At 39.1% G+C, this 22,679-nt stretch overlaps 1 protein-coding gene across 8 annotated transcripts in view; it reads right to left on the bottom strand.

The window, feature by feature from the left end:
- Positions 1-22,679, bottom strand: part of LOC130917454 (histone-lysine N-methyltransferase MECOM) — a 97,155-nt gene that overhangs the window by 21,152 nt on the left and 53,324 nt on the right. For 2 of the 8 annotated variants that reach the window (XM_057838859.1, XM_057838860.1), the window contains exons 2-7: positions 16,879-17,013; positions 9,120-9,225; positions 8,903-9,016; positions 8,692-8,803; positions 6,807-6,954; positions 6,494-6,674 (exon numbers count right to left, since the gene is read on the bottom strand). In XM_057838859.1, coding sequence (XP_057694842.1) covers positions 6,494-6,674; positions 6,807-6,954; positions 8,692-8,803; positions 8,903-9,016; positions 9,120-9,225; positions 16,879-17,013 — 796 coding nt within the window. Of the gene's footprint in view, positions 1-6,493; positions 6,675-6,806; positions 6,955-8,691; positions 8,804-8,902; positions 9,017-9,119; positions 9,226-16,878; positions 17,014-18,101; positions 18,531-22,679 lie in introns of those variants that run through there. The other 6 variants (XM_057838862.1, XM_057838863.1, XM_057838864.1 and 3 more) reach the window with 4 other exon arrangements.

Genomic DNA, 22,679 nt, shown 5'->3' with positions numbered 1-22,679 from the left:
AATACGATGAGGTGTGTCCAGATCCTGGTATTGTCAAATGATGACAGTGTGAGTCAGTTGTTGCCACTCATCACCTGCACATCAAAACAAGTTCCCAGGCATCCCTAGCCTTATTGTGTCCCACAGATTGTATAAACAATTACACACACAAACACACACACACCCTCTCACACAACGCAAACTAAGTCACAGAGAAGGATGTACAAAGGAATGCAAGCATACTGACGTGCACATGCACGTGAACACGCAGACAGACACACACAATCACACACGCGCACATTCTTAGCCGTATGAAGTACAATGGCTCTATTTTAGGTTTGTGAAGGAAGCAGAGTTGAATGAATCCTATCCTGAAGTCTGGTTCCCAGGACAGGTCCCACGTCCTACACTGTCGCCCTCCCCTCTTGCCCACCCTAAGTCTCTCCCATCATCCCTTCAGCTCCCTCACCTTGTCCCCCAGCTGGGTCCCTGTCATCCTGTGCTGGGTAACCTTCCCACAGTCAAATCAAGTGCTTTTGTGACACTGTTTGACCCTGGGAGATGAACAGAGGCACTATCGTTTTCCATTATTACTCTGTCAACAATAAAGTACCTACCCTACTGTGTACTGATATTCAGATGGGTGTTGTTACTAACAGTATTGTTAATCTTACTTTAAAAAAGTAATTAGTTACAGTAAACACATTACTTCTTCTCAAAAGTAATTGAGTTAGTAACTCAGTTACCTCATTGTAAAAGTAATTAGTTATTCAGCAAATTAACTGACGCTACTTTTCATGTTCTAAACATTATTACATTATACATTCTTTCTTTCACATCAACGATGTTTATATTATTATTAAAAAAACATCACACGTCATCCAAGAAAGGTTTAAGGCAAGTGAATATTTTTGGTAATAAAAAAAAACAACAACCATATATTATTGTATTGTAGCATTTACAAGAGTAACGTCACCTTAAAGATGATAATGCAATTTCAGCAGGAAAACAGTACATAATTTTAATTAATTGCACCTGCCTGGACGCCACGAACTGTATGTAAAAATAAAAAATTGCCCGCGAGTGTAAGGTGACGCTCGCCACGCTAAGTGCTAATGCTAACGAGAACGCGAATGCTATGCTAAGGCTCCGGGCCACCTAGCAAATCATCATCGCGTTTGTAACGGTGTCACTGCCCCGTTCCCTACTCCCCCCACCCGCTCTGCTCTGTCCATGTCTCTCAGACAACATGGACTTCATTCAACCAAATTGTAGTAACGTGCCACTTAACATCTTCAGTAATGGTTATGGCGTTGCAGGGATGGGAAAAGTAATTAATTAGATTGTTCACAAAAAAAAATAAAATAAATAACGCCGTGGAAACTAAGTTATACAGTGGTACCACTACATGCGAAGTTAATTCGTTCCAGAACCTCGTTTGAATGTCAAAATGGTTGTATGTCGATCAGGATTTTCCCTTAAGAATACATTATATTTCCATTAATTGGTTCCACAGCCTGAAAACCAACACTAAATCCTTAATAGATACTGCTTTTACTATTACAAATGGCAATTACACACAGCAAAACAAATAAATTGTAAATAAAAAAAAAAAAAATAATAATATAATAATACAAATAATTCCTGTAATAATGTATGGAATTAGGTTCTAATGTGGCAGACGTTTTTTGCTGTACCTGAACGCACCGCGTAGCTGACGTGACGGTGAGATAGAGAGTGCGGTTCTATTTTACTTTCTTTTTTAATGTTTTGTTGCTTGCTGGCAGCTGGCATCAACTGCAGCGGAAAGTAGGGGTGTTGCGTTGCACAAGTTGATCGAATAAATGATTAGAAACCTGACGAAGCAGGCGATTTCTTTAGCCATGTTACCACAATAATAATAATTGTCACCTTACCTTATGAAGGCTGGCTAACGGAGGTCGGAGGAGGACCGTTGTGATCAACATTCTACGCCGTATTGTATTGTCGAGCCAGTTCATGGATGCACACACCATGCTCATGTGTTTCTTTCGTTTCCATTTTTATTTCAATGGTCAGCGTCACCTTTTTATTTTTTTTCCCCACCTGCACTAACCTTCTTGGAACCAGTGTTGATTTCCCTCACAAGAACACCTTCCGGCAAAACAAAAAAACTGGGGCGCTGTCATAAATCGTCATATTTCGCGCATGTCGTCGGATGGAGAAACAAATGGCGAGGCTAATTTTACATTGGATGTCGAAAAGATAATGTGTTGAAGCGATCGTATGTCGAGGTACCACTGTACTCTAACGCTATTATAAACAACACTGTTTGCTAAAGATTTCAATAAGTTTTAAGAAAACATTAAATGAAATTTGACTATTACTGTTACCTTTTTATGAAAACTTTACTGGTATAAGAATGTTTAAGTATGTAACCATAAAATAACTATAGAATGAAACCCAATTGAGTATGATTAGAATCGGCATGAAAGCATGAATCCAATGACACCAAAATCATTACCGTATTCTATGACAAGTAATAGCAAATACTGTATATTGTATTGTACTGTATTGCTTAAAGGTTGCGAAAGTAGGGCTAGTTTTGGTCAACAATTGTAATACAAATTCAATGGGTCTCCGGAACTGACTTTTTGTGACCCATTCTGCTATTACAATGGCGTGAGGCAAAGACCTCTCACTTGCTTTTTTCCCCGCACCGATTGTAATAAACAAGATGTCATTGTGTTAGTTCATACACACAGTGGAGTTGATTGTGCATTCTCTCCTACTCCACATCAAGCCTATTGGCACACCCCTCAAAATATAGTGCCTGAATTTGGTGTCAAAATATATCGCTAAAGTTTAAACAAACAGCCTGTCGCCACAAATCAGCCAATAGTAAAAATTTGAATATGAGGCAAACTATAGGGACATCCCCGACGAGTTTGTGTGCTTTCAATCACATTTTGTTCGTAAAAAAATCTCAGGTCGTTTCCCTATGTGTTTGCGGACTGTGAATCCCTGTGAATTATCACGCAACTGTAGCCATGTTTGTTTGTGCAAGTGCACAAAAATATACACATAGATAGACAGGAATTATGTTTTAAGAAGCAGATGAGAACGTATGTTATACAGTATATTGGCAATTTTATTTTATATTTTGACATAGAAATAACACACATTAAAACTAAATGCTTTTATAGTTAGTAAATAAAGACCAACTATTCTCTTTGAGAATGGGGCAACATTGAAGGTACAGTCGCTTGGTGAGTCACTGGGATGATATCACCAAATATCTTGCTTTTTTAACTACATAACATGCTTTAAAAATACTTCTGTCATTTCTTCCCTATACTGTAAATGTTACAAATGAGTGTCCAATGGAGTACAATAATTTGCCCATTAGTTCAATTAAACCATATTCTACCATAGTGAAACCCTTCTACAGTGGGGCAAATAAGTATTTCGTCAACCACCAATAGTGCAAGTCCTCCTACTTGAAAAGATTAGAGAGGCCTGTAATGGTCAACATGGGTAAACCTCAACCATGAGAGACACAATGTGGAAAAAAACAGAAAATCACATTGTTTGAATTTTAAATAATTTATTTCCAAATTAGAGTGGAAAATAAGTATTTGGTCACCTACAAACAAGTAAGATTTCTGGCTGTCAAAGAGCTCTAACTTCTTCTAACGAGGTCTAACGAGGCTCCACTCGTTGCTTGTATTAATGGCACCTGTTTTAACTCATTATCGGTACATACATACACCTGTCCACAAACTCAGTCAGTCACACTCCAAACTCCACTATGGCCAAGACCAAAGAGCTGTCGAAGGACACCGGAGACAAAATTGTAGACCTGCACCAGACTGGGAAGACTGAATCTGCAATAGGTAAAATGCTTGGTTTAAAGAAATAAACTGTGGGAGCATTTATTAGAAAATGGAAGACATACAAGACCACTGATAATCTCTCTCGATCTGGGGCTCCATGCAAGATCTCACCCCATGCCGTCAAAATGATAACAAGAACGGTGAGCAAAAATCCCAGAACCACACGGGGGGACCTAGTGCATGACCTACAGAGAGCTGGGACCACAGTAACAAAGGTTACAATCAGTAACACAATGCGCTGTCAGGGACTCAAATCCTGCACTGCCAGACGTGTCCCCCTGCTGAAGAAAGTACACGACCAGGCCCGTCTGCGGTTCGCTAGAGAGCATTTGGATGATCCAGAAGAGGAATGGGAGAATGTGTTATGGTCAGATGAAACCAAAATGGAACTTTTTGGTAGAAACACAGGTTCTCGTGTTTGGAGGAGAAAGAATACTGAATTGCATCTGAAGAACACCATACCCACTATGAGGCATGGGGGTGGAAACATCATACTTTGGGACTGTTTTTCTGTAAAGGGACCAGGACGACTGATCTGTGTAAAGGAAAGAATGAATGGTGCCATGTATCGAGAGATTTTGAGTGAAAATTTCCTTCCATCAGCAAGGGCATTGAAGATGAGACATGGCTGGGTCTTTCAGCATGACAATGATCCCAAACACACAGCCAGGGCAACTAAGGAGTGGCTTCGTAAGAAGCATTTCAAGGTCCTGGAGTGGCCTAGCCAGTCTCCAGATCTCAACCCCATAGAAAATCTGTGGAGAGAGTTGAAAGTCTATGCATCACTGCTCTAGGGGAGATCTGCGTGGAGGAATGGGCCAAAATACCAGCTACAGTGTGTGAAAAGCTTGTGAATAGTTACAGAAAACTTTTGGCCTACGTTATTGCCAACAAAGGGTACATAACAACGTACTTAGATGAACTTTTGGTATTGACCAAATACTTATTTTCCAGCATGATTTGCAAATAAATTCTTTAAAAATCAAACAATGTGATTTTATGTTTTTTTCCCCACATTCTGTCTCTCATGGTTGAGGTTTACCCATGTTGACAATTACAGGCCTCTCTAATATTTTAAAGTGGGAAAACTTTTAGCGGTTGACTAAATACTTATTTGCCCCACTGTAAATATTTGTTTATGTGTCATGAATATGAATGAATGCTTATGACAGATGTCATTCAGTGTTATTGAAATATTATTTTTTGATGCAAACTTGACATTGTTTTAAAGGTCATTGGGTTAGAATAAGGCTTTTTAACTTTTTTTAGGGTTAGGATGCTTAATGACAACTGTCATAAGCCTTCATTTATGTTCATGGCAGGTGTGGCACTGTTATAAGTAGCATTCAAACAACGTGTGTAATAATGTCCAGCTCTTTCTCGGCGCCATATTAGCAGAGGAGTAGCTACCATTGAGAATGAGTTGTTAGCCAGTTAAAGAAATTGGGGGAAAAAATATGGTAAACCTCTCAGGATTATGTAGTGAAAGGCTAAGATGGCTTTTGGCTAAGGTGGCTCCAGCTAGCTGCTTAATATAAGGTGCAATAATGGATGAAGTAAATTTTTATTGTTTGGGACATATTAGTTGGGGGGGAGAACCCCTAAATTTACCTGAGTCAGAAAGATACTAAAACAGCTAAAAAGAAAGTAGAAAATTACATATCTAAAGGTTGAGAAGCAAAATACATGCCAACATACAAGCACATCTGCTGCACTTTTTTTCCTCAAAATGATATCAACTGTAATTTCCAGGTTTTTAGTGAGCTAAATTATGTTACTGTGTTTTGGCATCAAAGTTATTTTTTTTTATATAAACAGCTGAATATAAAATTACGAAAAATGTCAAATTCTGTATGGATTAAACTTTTCTATCCCTGATGCATCTTGTTCCAAACCACTGTGAATGGCAAGGATTGACTGTATGTGCACACACAAGAAACATTTAACACACACACATAGCTTTTTCCCACTATGGTTTCACACAACCCTTAGTTGTATTAAAGCCTACATATTTTCGGTTGATTACAGCAAATAGGCTCAAGTACTAGGAAGACAACAGTACATATGGTTGCTATTTTGGAAGAATGGTGGATGTAGAGGGGTAGTAGGGGGAGAAGTAAAGGGTTTGCAGTGAAGTGCAGTCATCCTAGCTTGTGTATACTGTATGAATGTTAATATGATTGTTTGAAAATGTGAGTAGAATAGCTGGACAGCTTTTCACATGGCTTCATGTGGCGGGTCAGGGAAATAGAAGAGGGGTGAAGGTCATAATGCTTTAGGGAAAGGAGAGTGTGAACTGTGAAAGGTCAAAATGTGTCTTGCAACGGTATCCAAGAAGGATAAAGATGTGTGTGCTTGTGCGTATTTAGATGGAGGGGTGCTATGTCAGACTAGGTCACTTGGGTTAGACCAAGTAAAAGTGGCTCCAATTACATGCTAGTTAAATAATCATCTGCATATTTGGGTGCCCGTGAGTGCTGCGTAAGTAACACGCCTATTTTCAAATAAATTATTTCACAACACTCAATATTAATATCCTCCTGTATATCCCCTGTGGAATACTATATGCTTGAATTTAGAAAATAACCCACACAAGCATGTTATTTTTGTGATTATCATAGTGTACTGAGGAGACTTACATAGGTAGGGTCTTAGTGACTTACACATGAAGGGCTTGACACTGCTGTGGATGTGCTTATGTTGCTTTAGGCCCGAAGACGTTGCGAACGTCTTGCCACAGTCAGAGCAGGCATGGGCCCGTGCCCCAACGTGCTGCGAGCGAATGTGCCTCTGCAGGTTACTGGGGTCTGTGAACACCTGCTGGGGAAAGGAACCACACCGAAACATGAGGGGTGTTACTATCGACCAAATATATAGAAATAAGGAAAACTATAAAACAAAGTAAACAGTGTTTAAGTGTCACACTTTTCCCCCTAAAAGTAATCACATTACCTTTGAGCAGTTTTCACATTCATGGTGCTTGCCACTGTCATGCGACATCTGATGTCGGATAAGGTTTGATTTCCAGTTGAAGGCCTTGGGACACTGGTCGCACTTATATTCCCTCTCCTCAGAGTGGGACAGAGTATGAGCCTCCAGGCTGCAGGAAGCAGATAAAAACAGAACAATGAAAAAAATAAATAACTCCTTCAGAAACGGCATGTGCCTTCTCTCTAGCTGAAATCACCAAGGATGAAGTTGAAATATGTCACCGTGAGTATTACAGGGGTTTTCGTTATTGCAACCTAATTGGGTGGTTAGCATTGCTATGATCCTGAAATGCAATAACATCAAAAACAGTCAATAACCTTAAAAACTGTGTTTGGGCAAGGATTTTTTTTTTTACTTTGCTAAGTTGTATATTTTGTCATTCTCTTGACAGTTGCTTTGCTGCATAACACAATGATCAGATCTCCACATATCAAGAATTCACATTAAAGTAAGTCTGCCACGATTAATCCATTAAGGAACAATCAATCGATTACTAAATTAATTGACAACAATTCTAATGATCAGTTAATGGTTTGGACTGGAGACATGGTTTACTTAAAGTGGTCCAAATACTATTCTTTCAACTTCTGAACAGTAACTATTCTGATTTCTGTAATACTCAAAGAAAGCAGACCAAATATCTTTGTAATCAATCAAATTAAGATATGTGCAAACATATGTTTTTGTTTTGGATAACAATATAAGTTAGGGAAGTTTCACATTAGACCAATAGGACAAGGGTCCAATTGGAGATCTACTGTACCTCGCAAAAACACTTGCAAGTGACTTGTTGAAAAGGTTGATCATTCACACTGCGCCAACCAAACTACCCGCCCCTCCCTGTTGACAAAAGGGGGGAAAAAAACGAAAAATGTAGCCTCTGGTGCATGCGTTTGTTTATTTAATACTGTAACAACAACAAGGAAGACCCCAGCTTCGGCAGGTTTTTATTCCTTTATTTTAGAACTTGTGCTACACAAAACGCCTACTGTCTGCCGTAGGCGACGCCAACAACAACAGAACACAGAAAGTGAAAGTATCCCGCCCCACGCTTCCGCACTATCACACGGTGCTTTCAGGAACAGCATACAAAACACAACCACTACATTATAGCCCGATTCTGTGTAACAAATGCTTAACGCAGAATAACAACATTTGGCCGTGGTTAATCGTCTGTCCTCTTTCCATTGGTGATTTTGAACTGCATGCACGCTGTACTTCTGCTTCCAAGAATGCACTGCATGTGGCGGCACAGCCTTGAGCATCACAGCTGCACACTGTGGCGCTGCACGTAAAGTAGCAAAAGCGCACCCTGCTCCCATTGCATTCACAAGCAAAGCAGGGTGCGGTTAAAGTGGATCGAGACCAATGATTTTTGAGCGGACCAGAGTTTGTTTGTTTGGTAAGAACTATAGTTCAGATGCACGTTCACATTAACAAAACTAAGAGGGCTATCTGAGAAAAAGAACTCTGGTCCGTTTAAAACGGACCAAACAGTACTTGTGTGAAAGCACCCTTACAGTGCATTCATAGACCCCCATCCGTTTTGACAGGGAGGGACGAATGTTCGAATGAGTTTTCAAAATGTGCAGATTTTCCTTTAAATTAACATTTACAACTAAAATTTTAAGCCCATAACACCTTAGCAAGAAATAGCAAACATGATTCAGTGTATACGTATATGCATTGAATGGTTAACAAATCACAAAACTAATCTGTGACCAATTAATTCCTTCTAATTACTCTACTTACATTCATTCATTCATTAAAATAATCACTTTTGGCAGCACTACCCTAAGCGACAGCTTTATTATGAGAACACAAGTACAGTGAAAAATTAAGTTACCTTTGGATATCTGGGAAGACCTGATCACATTCTTTACACTCATGAAACTCATGAGACATATGGAAGGGTCGAAGGTCTTGAGGTTCCTGGGCATTGATGTCACTGTCCTCTCCTAACCACCCAAGACAAGATAAATAATTCCCATTTTTGCAAAGACTTCCAAATGCACACAGTATAGACTAAGTGGACAGAACGAAGAACGAATCCAAACCTGCATCGAGAAAGGAGGAGGGAGGCATCCCACACTGTTGCATCTGGTGGTCCAGCAGCTGGCTGCGAGACTCAAAGTGCTGGTCACAGTCTTCACAGCGGTACTGCCTCTCTTCTGCATAATAGGAGGGGAGAATATGAGCACTTTGTTGAAATAAAGATCTTAAATTATTAGTGAGCAACACAATGTACTATAAGAATGAGGGTATGATACAGACCATGAATATCAGGAGCCATGGAAGTATCACATGAATACTCTTCTGCCTTCATGAAAAGTAGAAGCTCCTCACCGGGGAAAATGTCTCGAGTGACTTTGTAGAAGATCTAAAAAACATCAACACATATATTGCATATTATGTCTTAGTTCAAATAAATACAGACAATAAAGTATTCTTTCAGTGCAAAATTGCATTGTAATATAGAGTACAGTATCTGTGAACATACTCAAAGGGGCCACTTGGAATAAATTCCGTCAATACTAAAATCAACATGTTTGTATACCAACATCAACATTTATGTTATTCACGCAAAGAACGTGTGACAATAGATCTGAACTGAATCTTCCCATTGAGTAAACTTCTCCAGTATAGAGCAATTGCTGAGCAAATATTTTAATACACAGATACACACACACACACACACTGTGTAATAATGCTTGTAGATAGTCCTGACGTTAGCGAGCAAACCACTCATGACACATTACATTGTCGTTGTTACATTACACTGTGGAACCCTGACTTACAAATTCATTCTAATCAGTGACCACATACATTTTGAAATTCAGTTTGTAAAGTTTATAATAAAACATGAGTAAAGCTCACGTAAGTACTGTATGTTGGGGACAAACTCGAAGTCAAGACAACCAACCGTGTGCTTAGGTTGTGCGGCCTTTAAAGGAGATATGGCTGAAGTGACAAAAGCAATTTTATAGGTATTTGTGTGTTTGACTCTTTTCAGAATTCGGTATTAATGTGTCACATTTACTCCGTTACATTTACTTGAGTAACTTTTTGAGAAAAATGTACTTCTAGAGAAGTTTGACTAAGCTATTCTTTTCACTCTTACTTGAGTAGATTTGTGAAGAAGAAGTGCTACTCTGTCCACTACTTTGGACTACACTAGTTGTTACATTTTTCTTCTTTACTCTACATATTAGATTTTACTTATTTTTGTTGCCAGAGACGCCAACAGTGGCTCAACTTGTTTCACCAAAGACGTTGCAACAATAATAATCACATACAACAATAATTACATGACTCTATTATACTAATCAGACACAAGCTTGCCGTTCTATGATCACGCCAGCTTGTTCAATTACGTGGCGTCTTTAAAGCACTGTAAAAAATTAAGTATCTGACATCGAGCACCACAGTCAACATGACTCCAAAGCGCAGATTTTAATCCCAGTTTTTTTTTTGGCACCGATTGACCACGGAAAATCGGAGATATGATCCTTTTAGTTTCATAACAAGCAATATTTTTTTCTCCACTAGAGGGCACTCATGCTTTTTGGACAAATAATGCTTAATTTCTGTAGATATTTTTCCCTTGCCAGAATACAATGTTTGTTTATTTCTTTGCTTAATGTGGTTATGTAATATGTTACAATACAGTATAATATAACAATTAATATAGATAACTGTGCTGAGGAAAAAAAATCCAATTGCTAAAAAAAATCTGTTGAAAAAAGTTTTTAAAAATTTAAAAATCTAACATATTAAGCAGTTACTCACAATGTTACACATTTCTTAAGTATTTTTTTCACCAAATACTTTTTTTTAATCATACTTGAATACATTTTTGTATGACTACTTTTACTTTTTCTTGAGTAATATTTCTTAGAAGTATCACTACTCTTACTTGAGTAAAATTTTGGGCTACTCTACCCACCTCTGACAGTTTTACCATTTAATAATGGGCTTAAATTGCATTGGCGACAATGACTCACCTTTTTCTTTCAGAATGGGAAGCATAATTGAAACGCGCTCATAAGACACAAAGAAATCAAACAAGTCAATTTTTTGCAACTTGAAAAACCCGTAAGCAGGGGCACTTCTAAAATAAGATATTTCTGTATCGTTAAAACATCTGTTTCATGAAAGCTTTGAAATAAATACGGCAAGCAAAATAATAAAATAAAAATTGTGGTTGACACATCTGCCTCACAGTTGGGACATTCCTTCGAATGTCAGCTCAGGACCCACATTTTCAAATGTCCAAAGGTGTGAATCTGAGTGTGAAAGATCCGTTTCTCCGTACAGCATGTCTTGCAACAGAATGACAACCAGTACAGTGTGATCCTTGTACTGGCAGTCACTGTCAGGAATGAAACCAAATTTCGGAATAATATTGTCGACTAGCTTGTACAACAACTACTGACACAGTAATTTTGACCAGCCTTTGCCTTTTGAGCTAGTAAAAGTACTGCCACATGCGCAGGCATAGCCGCACTTGAGGAATTCCCCTAACAGCTCCACCTCTTCCCCGTAGGCCACCACAGACGAACAGCGAACACACACTCACGCATTCACACACACATTGCCCGACAGCCAGAGATCTCACAGTGGTTTAAGTTAGCGGGTTGTTCTATAGATTAGATAACTAGGGTGATGGAGTTCACAGGGACAAAGACCCCTCTTACCAGCAAGGCCATTTATACCACAGATTGTCGTTCAAAAAGATTACAAAAAAAATAAAAGTCCCAAGCTCTTTGAATGAAATACCATTCTAGAGTGAAGAACCTTTTCATGAAACCTCTTTATCCATCAAAGGGCAAAACCAACTGGTTACCTTGAAACCACGAGTCTTTAGCCAGGTTTTTCTGCACCCACACCTTGATGACTCCTTCACACACACTCATTCGATTGGCACGCGATTCAGCTGAGCTTTCATGTTGTAAAAGATTATACTAAATCCTTGTCTTGATGTACAGTGACAATTTCAACTGTATAAACTACAAAGTTTATAAGGACAAAAAAACACCAGAGCCCTGAAAACGTGTGAGAGCAAAAAATTGGAAGTACTATTTTTTGTTATTCTGTTTATTTTTTGTTGTAGTTCATACAATAAAGTGCTGCTTTCATAAGCAAAAATAACAATGAAGAAACTTTTTCTGTTGCTTGATTTGCACCCACATAAAAGGCAAACATGCTAATGATTATATCCACTGTATCGCTAATCCACAAAGTGAAACGATGTGACACGATGACATAACAATTGAAGATCTAGTAGTTGAGTAGTTTTAAAGTGTGGTAATGCTTTTGCTGTCTGCTGTTGGAAGTTATTTAACACAACTTTCTGTTACAAACTGCATTGACATACATAACGAAATGTCTCAGAATAAGGCAAAACAAAGTTCTGCAAAGAGAATATTTACTATCTCAGTCCTCAGCTTTGTATATTACTTAGGGTAGTTCATAAACATCTTTCAAACAATTTAATTGCTGGTAAACTTTATTTCAAGTGCAAAATTGTTTGTTTTTGGAGGTTGAAACAATAGCATATTTAAGCAATGAAACCAACTATTTTAAAACAAAATAAAACAAAAAAAAAAAATCTATTTTGATGTATTTTATCTTGATGTGACATGTCTTTCAGTTCCTGTCTCCTTGATTTATATTTATGTGATGGTTTCATCTCTAAGTGACTGACAATCATTGCTAAATGCATTCACGTCCCCACTCAATACTAAGTGAGAATCAATAGACTCAATGAGATTAAGGACGTACTCAGAACAGGCCATTCGTACCATGCTGGTCTTTGATGTGATTATGGTCGCGAGTAAGATTGGGTCTATCATAGCCAACTTTGGGCTTGAGGCATGTCCATTGTTGACTGGTTACCAGTCAATCGCAGGATGCATGTGAACAAACAATATTCACTCCGATCTCATTATTGTAATTTTAGACACTTCCACATTACTTGAGAACGCATCAGCGCACTTACACAAATAAAACGTAGCAGACTTAATGTGTGAAGTGGGCTGAATGAAGCCCAGTACGCATGTGAGGATATGAGTGATCATTCAGATCTCTCTATTAAGAGTGGGAACCTCTCGTTACCTCACGATACGATACGATACGATTTGCGATACAAAGCTCACGATAACGATGATCTGACGATATGGCAATACGATTATCGATACATTGGTCAGGAAATTATTCTAGGATATTCTACAAACATCTAATAAACAGAAAAACAAGCTTCTGCTGTGAGTTGGAATGAGTTTATCACCAGTAGACGTCCAATCCATTTGAAGTGGGAGGGTGGCAGCGATTGAACGTCTATGGCCGTCAGTGACAGCCAATGCCAGACAACGAGGCAATTTTTGGGCCATTTAAGGTCACTTCCTATTTATTTTTTCACAGAACAGGAATTGACCTGGGAATCACCCAAATGAATAGGCAGTGACTTAAACTCAATGGGAAATGACCTCTAAATGCCCTAAAATGAACAGCAAGTGATCTGTAAATGACCTGTAAATCGGACAGAATGACTGTGAATGCTCTGGTTTCGAATGAACAAACATTCCCAGTCTAAATGGATTGGGCGTCGAGCTCCGTCAATGCAACCTTAGAGTTAATTGAGACACTATTATAGTGGAAGATTTTGGTAGCAACTTGTTGGTTCCTTTTTTTTTTTTATTTTTATTTTTTTATTTATTTTTTTAAACATTGACACCTTTTTAAAATTATATCTCGATTCTTGGCAAGAGCATATCGATAACCTTTTGGGATACAAAGTATCTCGATATATCACCATTTCGATATTTTGTCACACCCCTACTCTCTATAGTATCTTGTTAAATGTTCTTGAACAAGCCGGATGATGATAATTACTCTAATAATCCATTTGCCACTGAGTTGAAACAGCAAAATAAGGAGAGCAGCACAGGCTTCTGAAACACTAATTGCCCACATTATCTTAATGACAAAACACACAGCTTGTGAAAGGTTTTCCTCAGAGTGCCTTGTTTAATACATCAGCAAACCAATAGGAGCATTAACGGAATGTCAAAGGCTGACACTTAACACTCATATTATGTTAAAGGTTAATGATTTACATGAATTGACAAGCAGATTAATTGTTGTGTTTACTGTAAAGTTTAATTCATCTTTCCAATTTCTATTCAATGCCTCAGCAGGATTTTTAGGCTGAATTGTTTTGCAATTAACCTCAGAATGTAATAGCCACGCTAAGGCCTTCAACTCTTCGTTAAATTCCATTCTATAGTTCAACTAAAACATTAAAAGAAAATGGTTGAAATAAAAATCTGGTTGACAAATACTTTAGTCACCAGAAAAAGCTGTATGCGGTAATTTGTTTTTAGAATGAAATATTGTATTAGATGACTAATCGTGCCACCTATTGTTTAAGAAGTCTATTATTTTCCGTCTTTATTGGCCATCTTGAAGCAATTCGTTCATGCAAAAATTGAATGCATTACTTGGCTAAAACCGAAAAGTGCTATGAGTTCAGTTGGACAAATTTAAAAAAAAAAAAAAAAAAAGGCAGAACAATTTACTGTTGATATATTCGCACATTGAACAACTATGTAATGAATTTGTAATTTCATCTTTATTTTTGAAATTATGGAAATGCAGCTGTAGTTTTAACTTAATCTTTTATGAAGATTGTGCAGCAACAGGTGTTTCTAATGTTGACCGAATCGATTTTTTTGTTTTGTTTTGGTAAAGTCTGTGATGATTTCCAATTCATGATATACATACTAGCAGAATTAGGTGAAGAGTGCGAGAGGGTGAAAAAAAAATCCCAAACAGTTTCACCAACGAGACAAAACAGGCTCTTTCCCCTTCTCCCCTTACTCATTCCTTCCTCACTCACACACTCACCCTCCTGAGATTTGGCCATAAAGTTTTATGGTAAACAGAACTGGGTCAGAAATAAGAGGATGGAGGCCAGTTTTACTTTCACACTGGAAGGGCTGAATTGGAGCTTGCGAGTGAGCCGTAATGACCAACACACCTGGAAATTGCTGAGGTTGTATGACATTGTCGTCATATAAATCTCACAGCAAATCATCTCCAGTAAAGCTGGATTGGTTTTAAAACCACTAGAAGAGATTTAGCAGCAGTGTAAACTCAAGGGAGCTCACTCTGTCTCTTCTGTTCAAATCTGGTGGTAGCATGTGTGCGTGTGTGTGGTGCTTTCTACCTGAGTTCAGACTCAGCACTTCTCTGTGGCCTCAGGTACTATGCAAGCTACCATTTCTAGTCGTACAGTGATGCTCCTGTACAAAAACTGCACAGTGAAACAGATGCAACACCTTGCACACATACAAAGTACTGAATGCATGCACTCGGACTAATAAAAAGCACAAACAAAAAGCCTTCATAAGTGCACACAGTAGCAAAAAGTGACAGGGGCTTTGCAGGACCACCCCACATTTAGTCTATTCAATTTGAGCATACAGACAGGCATTGTGAGCCGCTACAGTGTGTTTTCAAAAACACCAATGTTGGCCGGAAGGCTTAAAGACGGCACATTGTGCTGCGCTGTGACAGTGTGTAATAGTTAACAATCACCTCATCACAGCCATGTCCGAGACCTGTCGGAGCCTTACACAGGCACCGGAGCAGAACCACCGTGTTGACAGCAAGTCACACCTTGCACACGGCTCTCTATGCTTGTTTGTCTGCCTGTCACTTTGAAAACAGAGAGGCCAAGTGATTCCAGACACCTTGTGTCTTTCAAAAGAACATGAAGTGGACCTTTCGGAATCCTGTTAGGAAAAGCGGGAAGACGAAGGAACCACTGATTTGTTCCTGATAATATTTCAGTTGTTCACCTAAAGATTCGATATACTGTACCAAGGATACTCACAGCATCAATTTCCTTTTGGCTTACATGTTAAAACAGTAATTGTAAAAAATGTTTTTGTCCAGCCACCATTTTCACATGCATCCTGTACTTAAGTGAAGTCCGATTTCAAACAAAGCCTTGCATAACATTTGTTTGGTCATAGCATTTTGCGTGGTTCTTGTAGGAAACAGGTGGAATTATTAGAATACGGAAGGATGGATGATTTCATTTTTATGTAGATGTCACTAAACTTTAATAGGTTTTTACTTCACACCTGAAACAACCCTCCACAAAGTTTTATAAAACTTGAATTGGGGATTTTTTAGCATAATCCTTTATAGCTGCTGTGAAAAAGTATAGCCGAAAGATATTTTAAACCTTTGTGCCCCACTTTGTGATCTATTTACTGTTCTTTTTTTTCTTTTTTCCAAATTTTATTTATTTATTTATTTATTTTATTTAACAGTCAACTCTTGTCCCACAGAGTTTGGTGAGTCCTCACTGAGAGACAATGACAAGCATGGAGTTTAAATTCTTTTTCCCCACACGGGTCATGTCATGGAATGCTCACACGCGTGTCAGGTAAAGTTTAGTCTCTTGTCCACCGCCCTCTATGAAGGAATGACTGAGTAGGATTAGCGAGGTGAACAGACCCCCATGTGGGCAGCACGCACCTTTGGCCACAGCCAGGTGAGCAGCAAAGGACTGTGACATTCCTGACATATCTAAGAGTTTATATCGCCAGCGTGACAGGGAAGTGTGGGGAAATATCATCTCAACAGGCCGCCTCTGATCCTGCCCTGTGGTCCTCGCATGGCAGAAGCCAGTGTACAATTACAGAATGAAAACACGCTGATAGCATAGAGTGTCTGCCGTTACACTGCATTGTGTGTGTGCGTGTGTGCGAGAAATGAGAGCAGGGTGGGCTAGTCGCACAAGGGACTATCTGACTTGGATCACAATAACACCTTTTAAGACAACAACAGCAAGCAGGACAGAGGGTAGAAAATGAGGCTGACATCAAGTGGAAATGATTAGAAAAGTATGATACTGTTACATTTAGGTTATGCTTGATTTTCCCTTACACACTGCAGAATGCATAGATTGATAAATAATCATTAAATTCAGTGTACAGTTATAAGTGTCTCCACATACCTGATCATCTATCTGGCAGGCTGTCAGGTTATGCTGCTTGGCACTGGGGGCAAACTGGATGTATTTCAGCCAGCTCCCGATATCTGGCTTGCTGGCATCAACACAGTATTTTACATGGCCTGACCCGTCCAAGATCTGGGGAGACAGAGACAAGTAGAGATCAATATCAATCCAGGTTACAGTGTACTAACCTCCCACTGAGGGAGAAGCCTCTAATGTTGGAAATCAGTGCATATGGAAAATGACATGCACACCTGAAGGTAGATATAACAAGAGTAATATATGTATAGCATGTTATGTAAGTATAAAATAATTAAGTATATTATTATTATTATTATTATTATTATTATTATTAAATGATTACTTTTTTCTCCCTTGGTAAACCTAAAAAAGTGAAAGTTTATCTATGTAAATATGAAAACACATAAGAGCTCATTTTTTTTCAGTGACTGAGGTTTTATTAAATATGTGAAGTTAAAAACCTAAAATGCATTAAATAATGATGATGATAATAATAATAACAATAATATAGTGATAATGATCATTTTGATAAATAATGGGCATTTTAGAATTATATTCTGGAAAAAATACTAATTAATGTCTTTATATACACACACACCAGACATGAGATAATTGAAAAACAACATTTTATAATTATAATTCATCTTAAAAAAAAAAAAAAAAAAAAAAAAAAAAAAAAAAAGGACACATCAATTAAAAGCAGCACCTTAGAATCAAAGATAACAATAATTAGGTTCGTGTCTAAGGGAAAAAAAGCGCTACACTTCATTCTTGAATTTCTTGACACGAAAGAGAAATAGATGGAAATATTTAATGCTTACCAAAAAGCGCGAATTGAAACATACATTTTCTGTTTTATTCTGTTTAAAAATAATTATGGACACTTCATTTAACGTCGCTTTTTAGACGTTTGTTTAAAATACTTTTTTTTTTTTTTTTTTGGATTTTAATTTGAATTATCCACAATACTAAAAACAAAAGTCGTATTTCGTGTTTGCTTTAAAACACTGTCCGCCACAACAAAATCGTTTTAACAAGAATGAATTATCAAGGTTGAGTGAATCCTTTTGTCTGACTCGCAAACATTGTTTTCCCATCTCGAACGAATTTCACTCCGCGTTTCAACTGATGGCGACAATGAACTAATGATTTTAATAATAATATAAAATTAATATTTTGAAGTTATCGTCGGGGTTTCTTACCGTTGAACAAGATTTGCGTCGGTGTGCGCCTCATGCAGAAGTTCGCGTCAAAGTGAGAAAAAGTGGTGGAAACTCCGCTTCAAAAGATAAAGAATTATTTTAACGAGCTCAGTCTCTATAAGATGCGAGGTCCATTTTCAATGTTTAAAAAAAAAAAAAATGTTTTTATGAGCCGCTCCAAGTTGCAGGCTGAGTAGACATTGGACTCCTCTCCGGTGAGCGCACACTTCACTTCACTGTCCGCCACACACCGCGTGCTTTCTCAACTCCAATCCTCTCATCCTGCGTTGCCGTCCGACTGGTGCATCTCCTTTCTCTTCGCAGTGTCCCGCAGACGTCCCGGCTGCAATTCCCTCCGGTACATCAACTTGCTTCCAACTTTTCACTGTGCGCGACTCGTCCGCTCCTCTCATGTCACCCCTCCTGTCCTGACGCACCCAGGTGTCCCCCCCGCAGACACACACCCACCTCCTTCTCTGATTGTGATGCTCAGGATGTATCAATTATATGATAAAGGAGGCGTTTTAAGAGGTCTTCTCTAGTGTGTGTCTCTCTCTTTTTTTACGCTCGATCTCATAAAGCAACATCCATCCTCACTGCCCCATTCTGAGGAGACTGTCCCCCGACGGAAGCGACTCCTCTCCGCAGTAAATTGTCAAGTGACGGGGGCCCTGGGTCGGAGAGGTTGAGCGGGGTCAGCGAAAGGTCGAGATGAGGCTTCTAAGGGGATGAACTGGCCCGGCACACTTTAATGAACCAACAGAAGCTTCAAAGGGAGCTATTGTTCACATCTTCTCCAAACTTGTTCACAACACTCGGTGTCGGTTCAATATGACAATAGTGAGATTTTTCTTCAATGTTGTACATTAGATAAGTGACACTATTTTGGAAGAACATCTGCAGAGTAATTGTACAAAAGACACTAAGTTTAAAGCTCAGACTTGCAAGGAAAGAAAAAGCCAGGCAACTGTTGTCAGGGAGCCGACTTTATTAGGCAGCTCATAAAGCTGAGGAGGGCTGTAGCAGTGGCTGATGAGAGCAGATGATGATGGATAATGCCTCAACTCTGTGACATTGACCTTCCATCCCAGATAATAGCTATTGTTTTGGCAAATCGCGGAGCAAATGTGCAGGAAGGACAGGAAAAATTATGTGTAAATAAGGCAGGACCCCGCCACCGATTCCCATCGTTTTGTGCTCCCTGAGAACCGAGCAGAGACCCCGGTCCGCCCGGTCATTGATTTCCTGCCTCTCCTCGACTTGTCCATTGTTGGAAGCCTTTTTAATTTAGCCATAAATTGGAAAAGCTCAAGCCAAATGAGCTGTTCTATTTTCTTCCTGTCAGGATGAGGGATTTGTTTTATGATGCATTGTTTATTAAATACAAGTAATCTGAGAAGGCTTCACGGCCTCTTCACGTCTGATCCACAATTCTGGTTCTCTATAGAAAAGGAAAGATGCACACTCCAGATTTGGTGGGGGGTAAATAGGGGTAACAGTGTTGCAGGACGCCTTCAAGCCTGCTCCATCGGGAAAAGCTGCATTACTCTCTTTTGCCAGAAGATGGCGGAGTCCACTGACGTGAACTTCCAATTGCTCAGCGTGGAACATTTTAGAAAATTAAATCAGTGAACTATAAAACTGAACATTTTTCATACAATCTCAGCATATTGCGTTGTCCATATAATCAGTTTCATGTTTCAATACAACCCGCATTTTGCAGTGGCAGTTTGCACTATAATATACATTTTGGTGACCAAACCAATGTGCACTTGCTGCACTGATGACATTATGCAGTGTAGTGTACATATTGTTTGTTAAACACTGTTAACAAACCGGGACGGATTTGCAAGCCGAAGCTCTAATTTGCATTTATTTGAGCTATTAAAAAAAACATTGTGATGTGCTCAGATGAAATAGATCTCCTTTATCTGAATTATATGACCCCTTTGCTGTAAAGATTTTGCCCTTGTGGAAAGCTGTTTATCAACACATTGCAAACTTAACACATGCATGCTTCGGGCTATATTGCTTCCAACTGTACAGCACAGCATTTTCATACCTATTGGATCTCTTAATTGTTCAATTAATGTTTAGTGCTGAGGTTTTAAAGCACTGTGAAATTTCCTTGCGGCTTTTTTTTTGTTTTTTGTTTTTTTTGAGAGTTCAGTCACGAAAATAAACTCATACACGACTGCAGAAAAGCGTTATGGTGACATTTCTTAATTCTAATTGTAGTGCGGTGCGGCTTCATTGATTACGCATCTTTTTTTTTTTCCAAATGTTTTTGCTGCTGGGCTTGGCACCCTTGTAAATCATAATGGGATTGAAGAGGGGGATTCCCGTGTGGGTTGCAAACTGACTCCAGCCATGCAGAGAGCGAGCGCCTTGCTGCTGCTGATGGGCCACATGGAGGCCTACGTGGTGCATTCCTGCATTGGAAGGCACTTTGAGGAAAAGGAGCGAAAGTTGACATTGCAGCCAAACTCGCGATGAATCGTCTGCCATTCATTGGGTAGACCTCCCAGAGATTAAGTGAAAGGCCTACGAATATGACTTTACCTTTAATCCTAAAAAATCTTGACCCCAAATTATCATACAGTGGCCTAATCCTGCTGCTTAATGGAACCTGCATCCACAAAGTCTATATCAATTACCATTAAGACAGAGTAGAGGAAATGAAAGGAGAAATGTAAATAAAAAAATTCGTTGGGCCTGGAAGTAGGCCTGTCGTGAGCACCGTGTTAATCTCTACCCCAGTAATTTGGTTCTGCAGGAGAAGACAGAAGCCCTGCTGCTGTGCCCTGCACTTCATAAATCACTGCTTTATGTGGACAAGGTCAGCTCACCCCCTTCCCCTTCCACTGGCCCCTCCGCCATGTTTACCCGGCCTCCCGGGGGCTCTCAGGACCAGACCAACCCACTTCTAATTACTGTGGATTATTTTCATTTGCCGGGGGTCAGTCAGGCATTCCGGCAGAAAGAGCGGGTAGGGATGATTTTCTGACAAATTCTGTGGCCTAGGAGAAACAGGACTGACATGTTTGCTGAATTAGCACCTGGATATTTTGTGTTCAATCTGTTTTCTTTGCCTCTGACAACTCTGTGTGAGAGCGCGTAGGCCGACATGTCCATTTCCTTATCACTGCATTTAAACGTTGGTTTAGTACAAGGGCATAGGGTCAGATTTATTTGTTTTTGTCAATTAAATAAAGACAACCCTCACATTTAAGTGCAGCCATTACATGACACAGCTCCATATGGACGAATGGACATAAAGACATAAGTATAGATAGACAGCTACATAATAAGGGAGCCCCAAGGTAGAAAAAAGTGATGACACTTCTCGGGAGGCAATGACAGAGGGAAATATATTTTTCTACACTGTTACCATTTGTGCAATTTTTCTGTAGAAGGAATTTAACCTGAAACAAAGAGTGACTAAGTGAAGTACTGTGTCAGGATCAAGAAATGCCAGGTAACGTTTTGTACCTAGGGCCCCATTTGCAATCCTCCATGGAAGGCCCCCTGTTAGTTTTCTGACTGGGGGTTTCTTCAAGGAATGCTGACAACCTTGTTAAGAGGGTGCGCAGTCCAGAAAAAAACAACAACAACAAAAAAAAAAACACCATCCACCCAAACACCCCACACCTGCCAGGGATCATTCACTGAATTTTACTCAGACATGAAACAAATGTATTAAAAAAAATAAAAAATAATAAATAAATATTAACCTTTGTTTAACTTGAAAAAAGTCTATAGTTCAGATTAAAAATCTCTTTTACAAGAGAGTCCTGGTCAAGACAGGCAGCAGCACAAACACAGAACTGCACAAACAAACACAGCTAAAAACAAAGCACAAAAAACAGTTCACAAAATAATAATAAAAACAACAAAATCAGCAGTCGTAGCATCTACAGCCAAATGTACTTTCTACCAAGTCTTTCAGAAGAGGCTTGAAAGCAGCGACACCAGATCCTGTAATTTTATTTTTTAAATTACTATTTTTTTTTAGCTCTTTGTATGCAGAAAGGGCAGCACAGCTGAAAGCCCTGCTACCTGGTGCAGTGCGGACCCTCGGTACAGTCAATAAAAACAAGTCCTGAGAACAAATGTTCTGACCACCAGTTCTTTTCTGAGTGAGATAATTCCCCAAATAAAATGGAAGCAGCCCAAAAAGACATGCTAGTGAAAGAGTCTACGGGTGGACAGGGCAGACCAGTGCTAAATTTGTAAATCACATGGTGCCGGAACGCAAAGTACATATGACAGCGCAGGGATGACGAGATGGATACAGGTCCTGGAATATGCACAGAAAAGTGTGCTGAAACAACATGCAAATGCCCACTTGCCATGCTGTGGGACTTACAAGCATCAATTTCAAATAATATCCATAGTATAAATGTTATGACAACAATTTACAATTATTTAGGATATACTCTGCACAGCACGGACAATTGCCCATATAAACACAGGTAGGACTTACAGTAAACAGTCAGCGATATAACATGGCTATAGATTATTAATCCATGGATAGGGACTCATCACCAAATGTATCACCTAGCCCTTTTCACACAC

The sequence above is a fragment of the Corythoichthys intestinalis genome, chromosome 6 (genome assembly GCF_030265065.1).
Source record: "Corythoichthys intestinalis isolate RoL2023-P3 chromosome 6, ASM3026506v1, whole genome shotgun sequence".
In the NCBI taxonomy this organism is placed as follows: Eukaryota; Metazoa; Chordata; class Actinopteri; order Syngnathiformes; family Syngnathidae; genus Corythoichthys; species Corythoichthys intestinalis.
The sequence above is the reverse complement of the archived record's forward strand: the minus strand, read 5'-3'. Positions and strand labels throughout refer to the sequence as shown.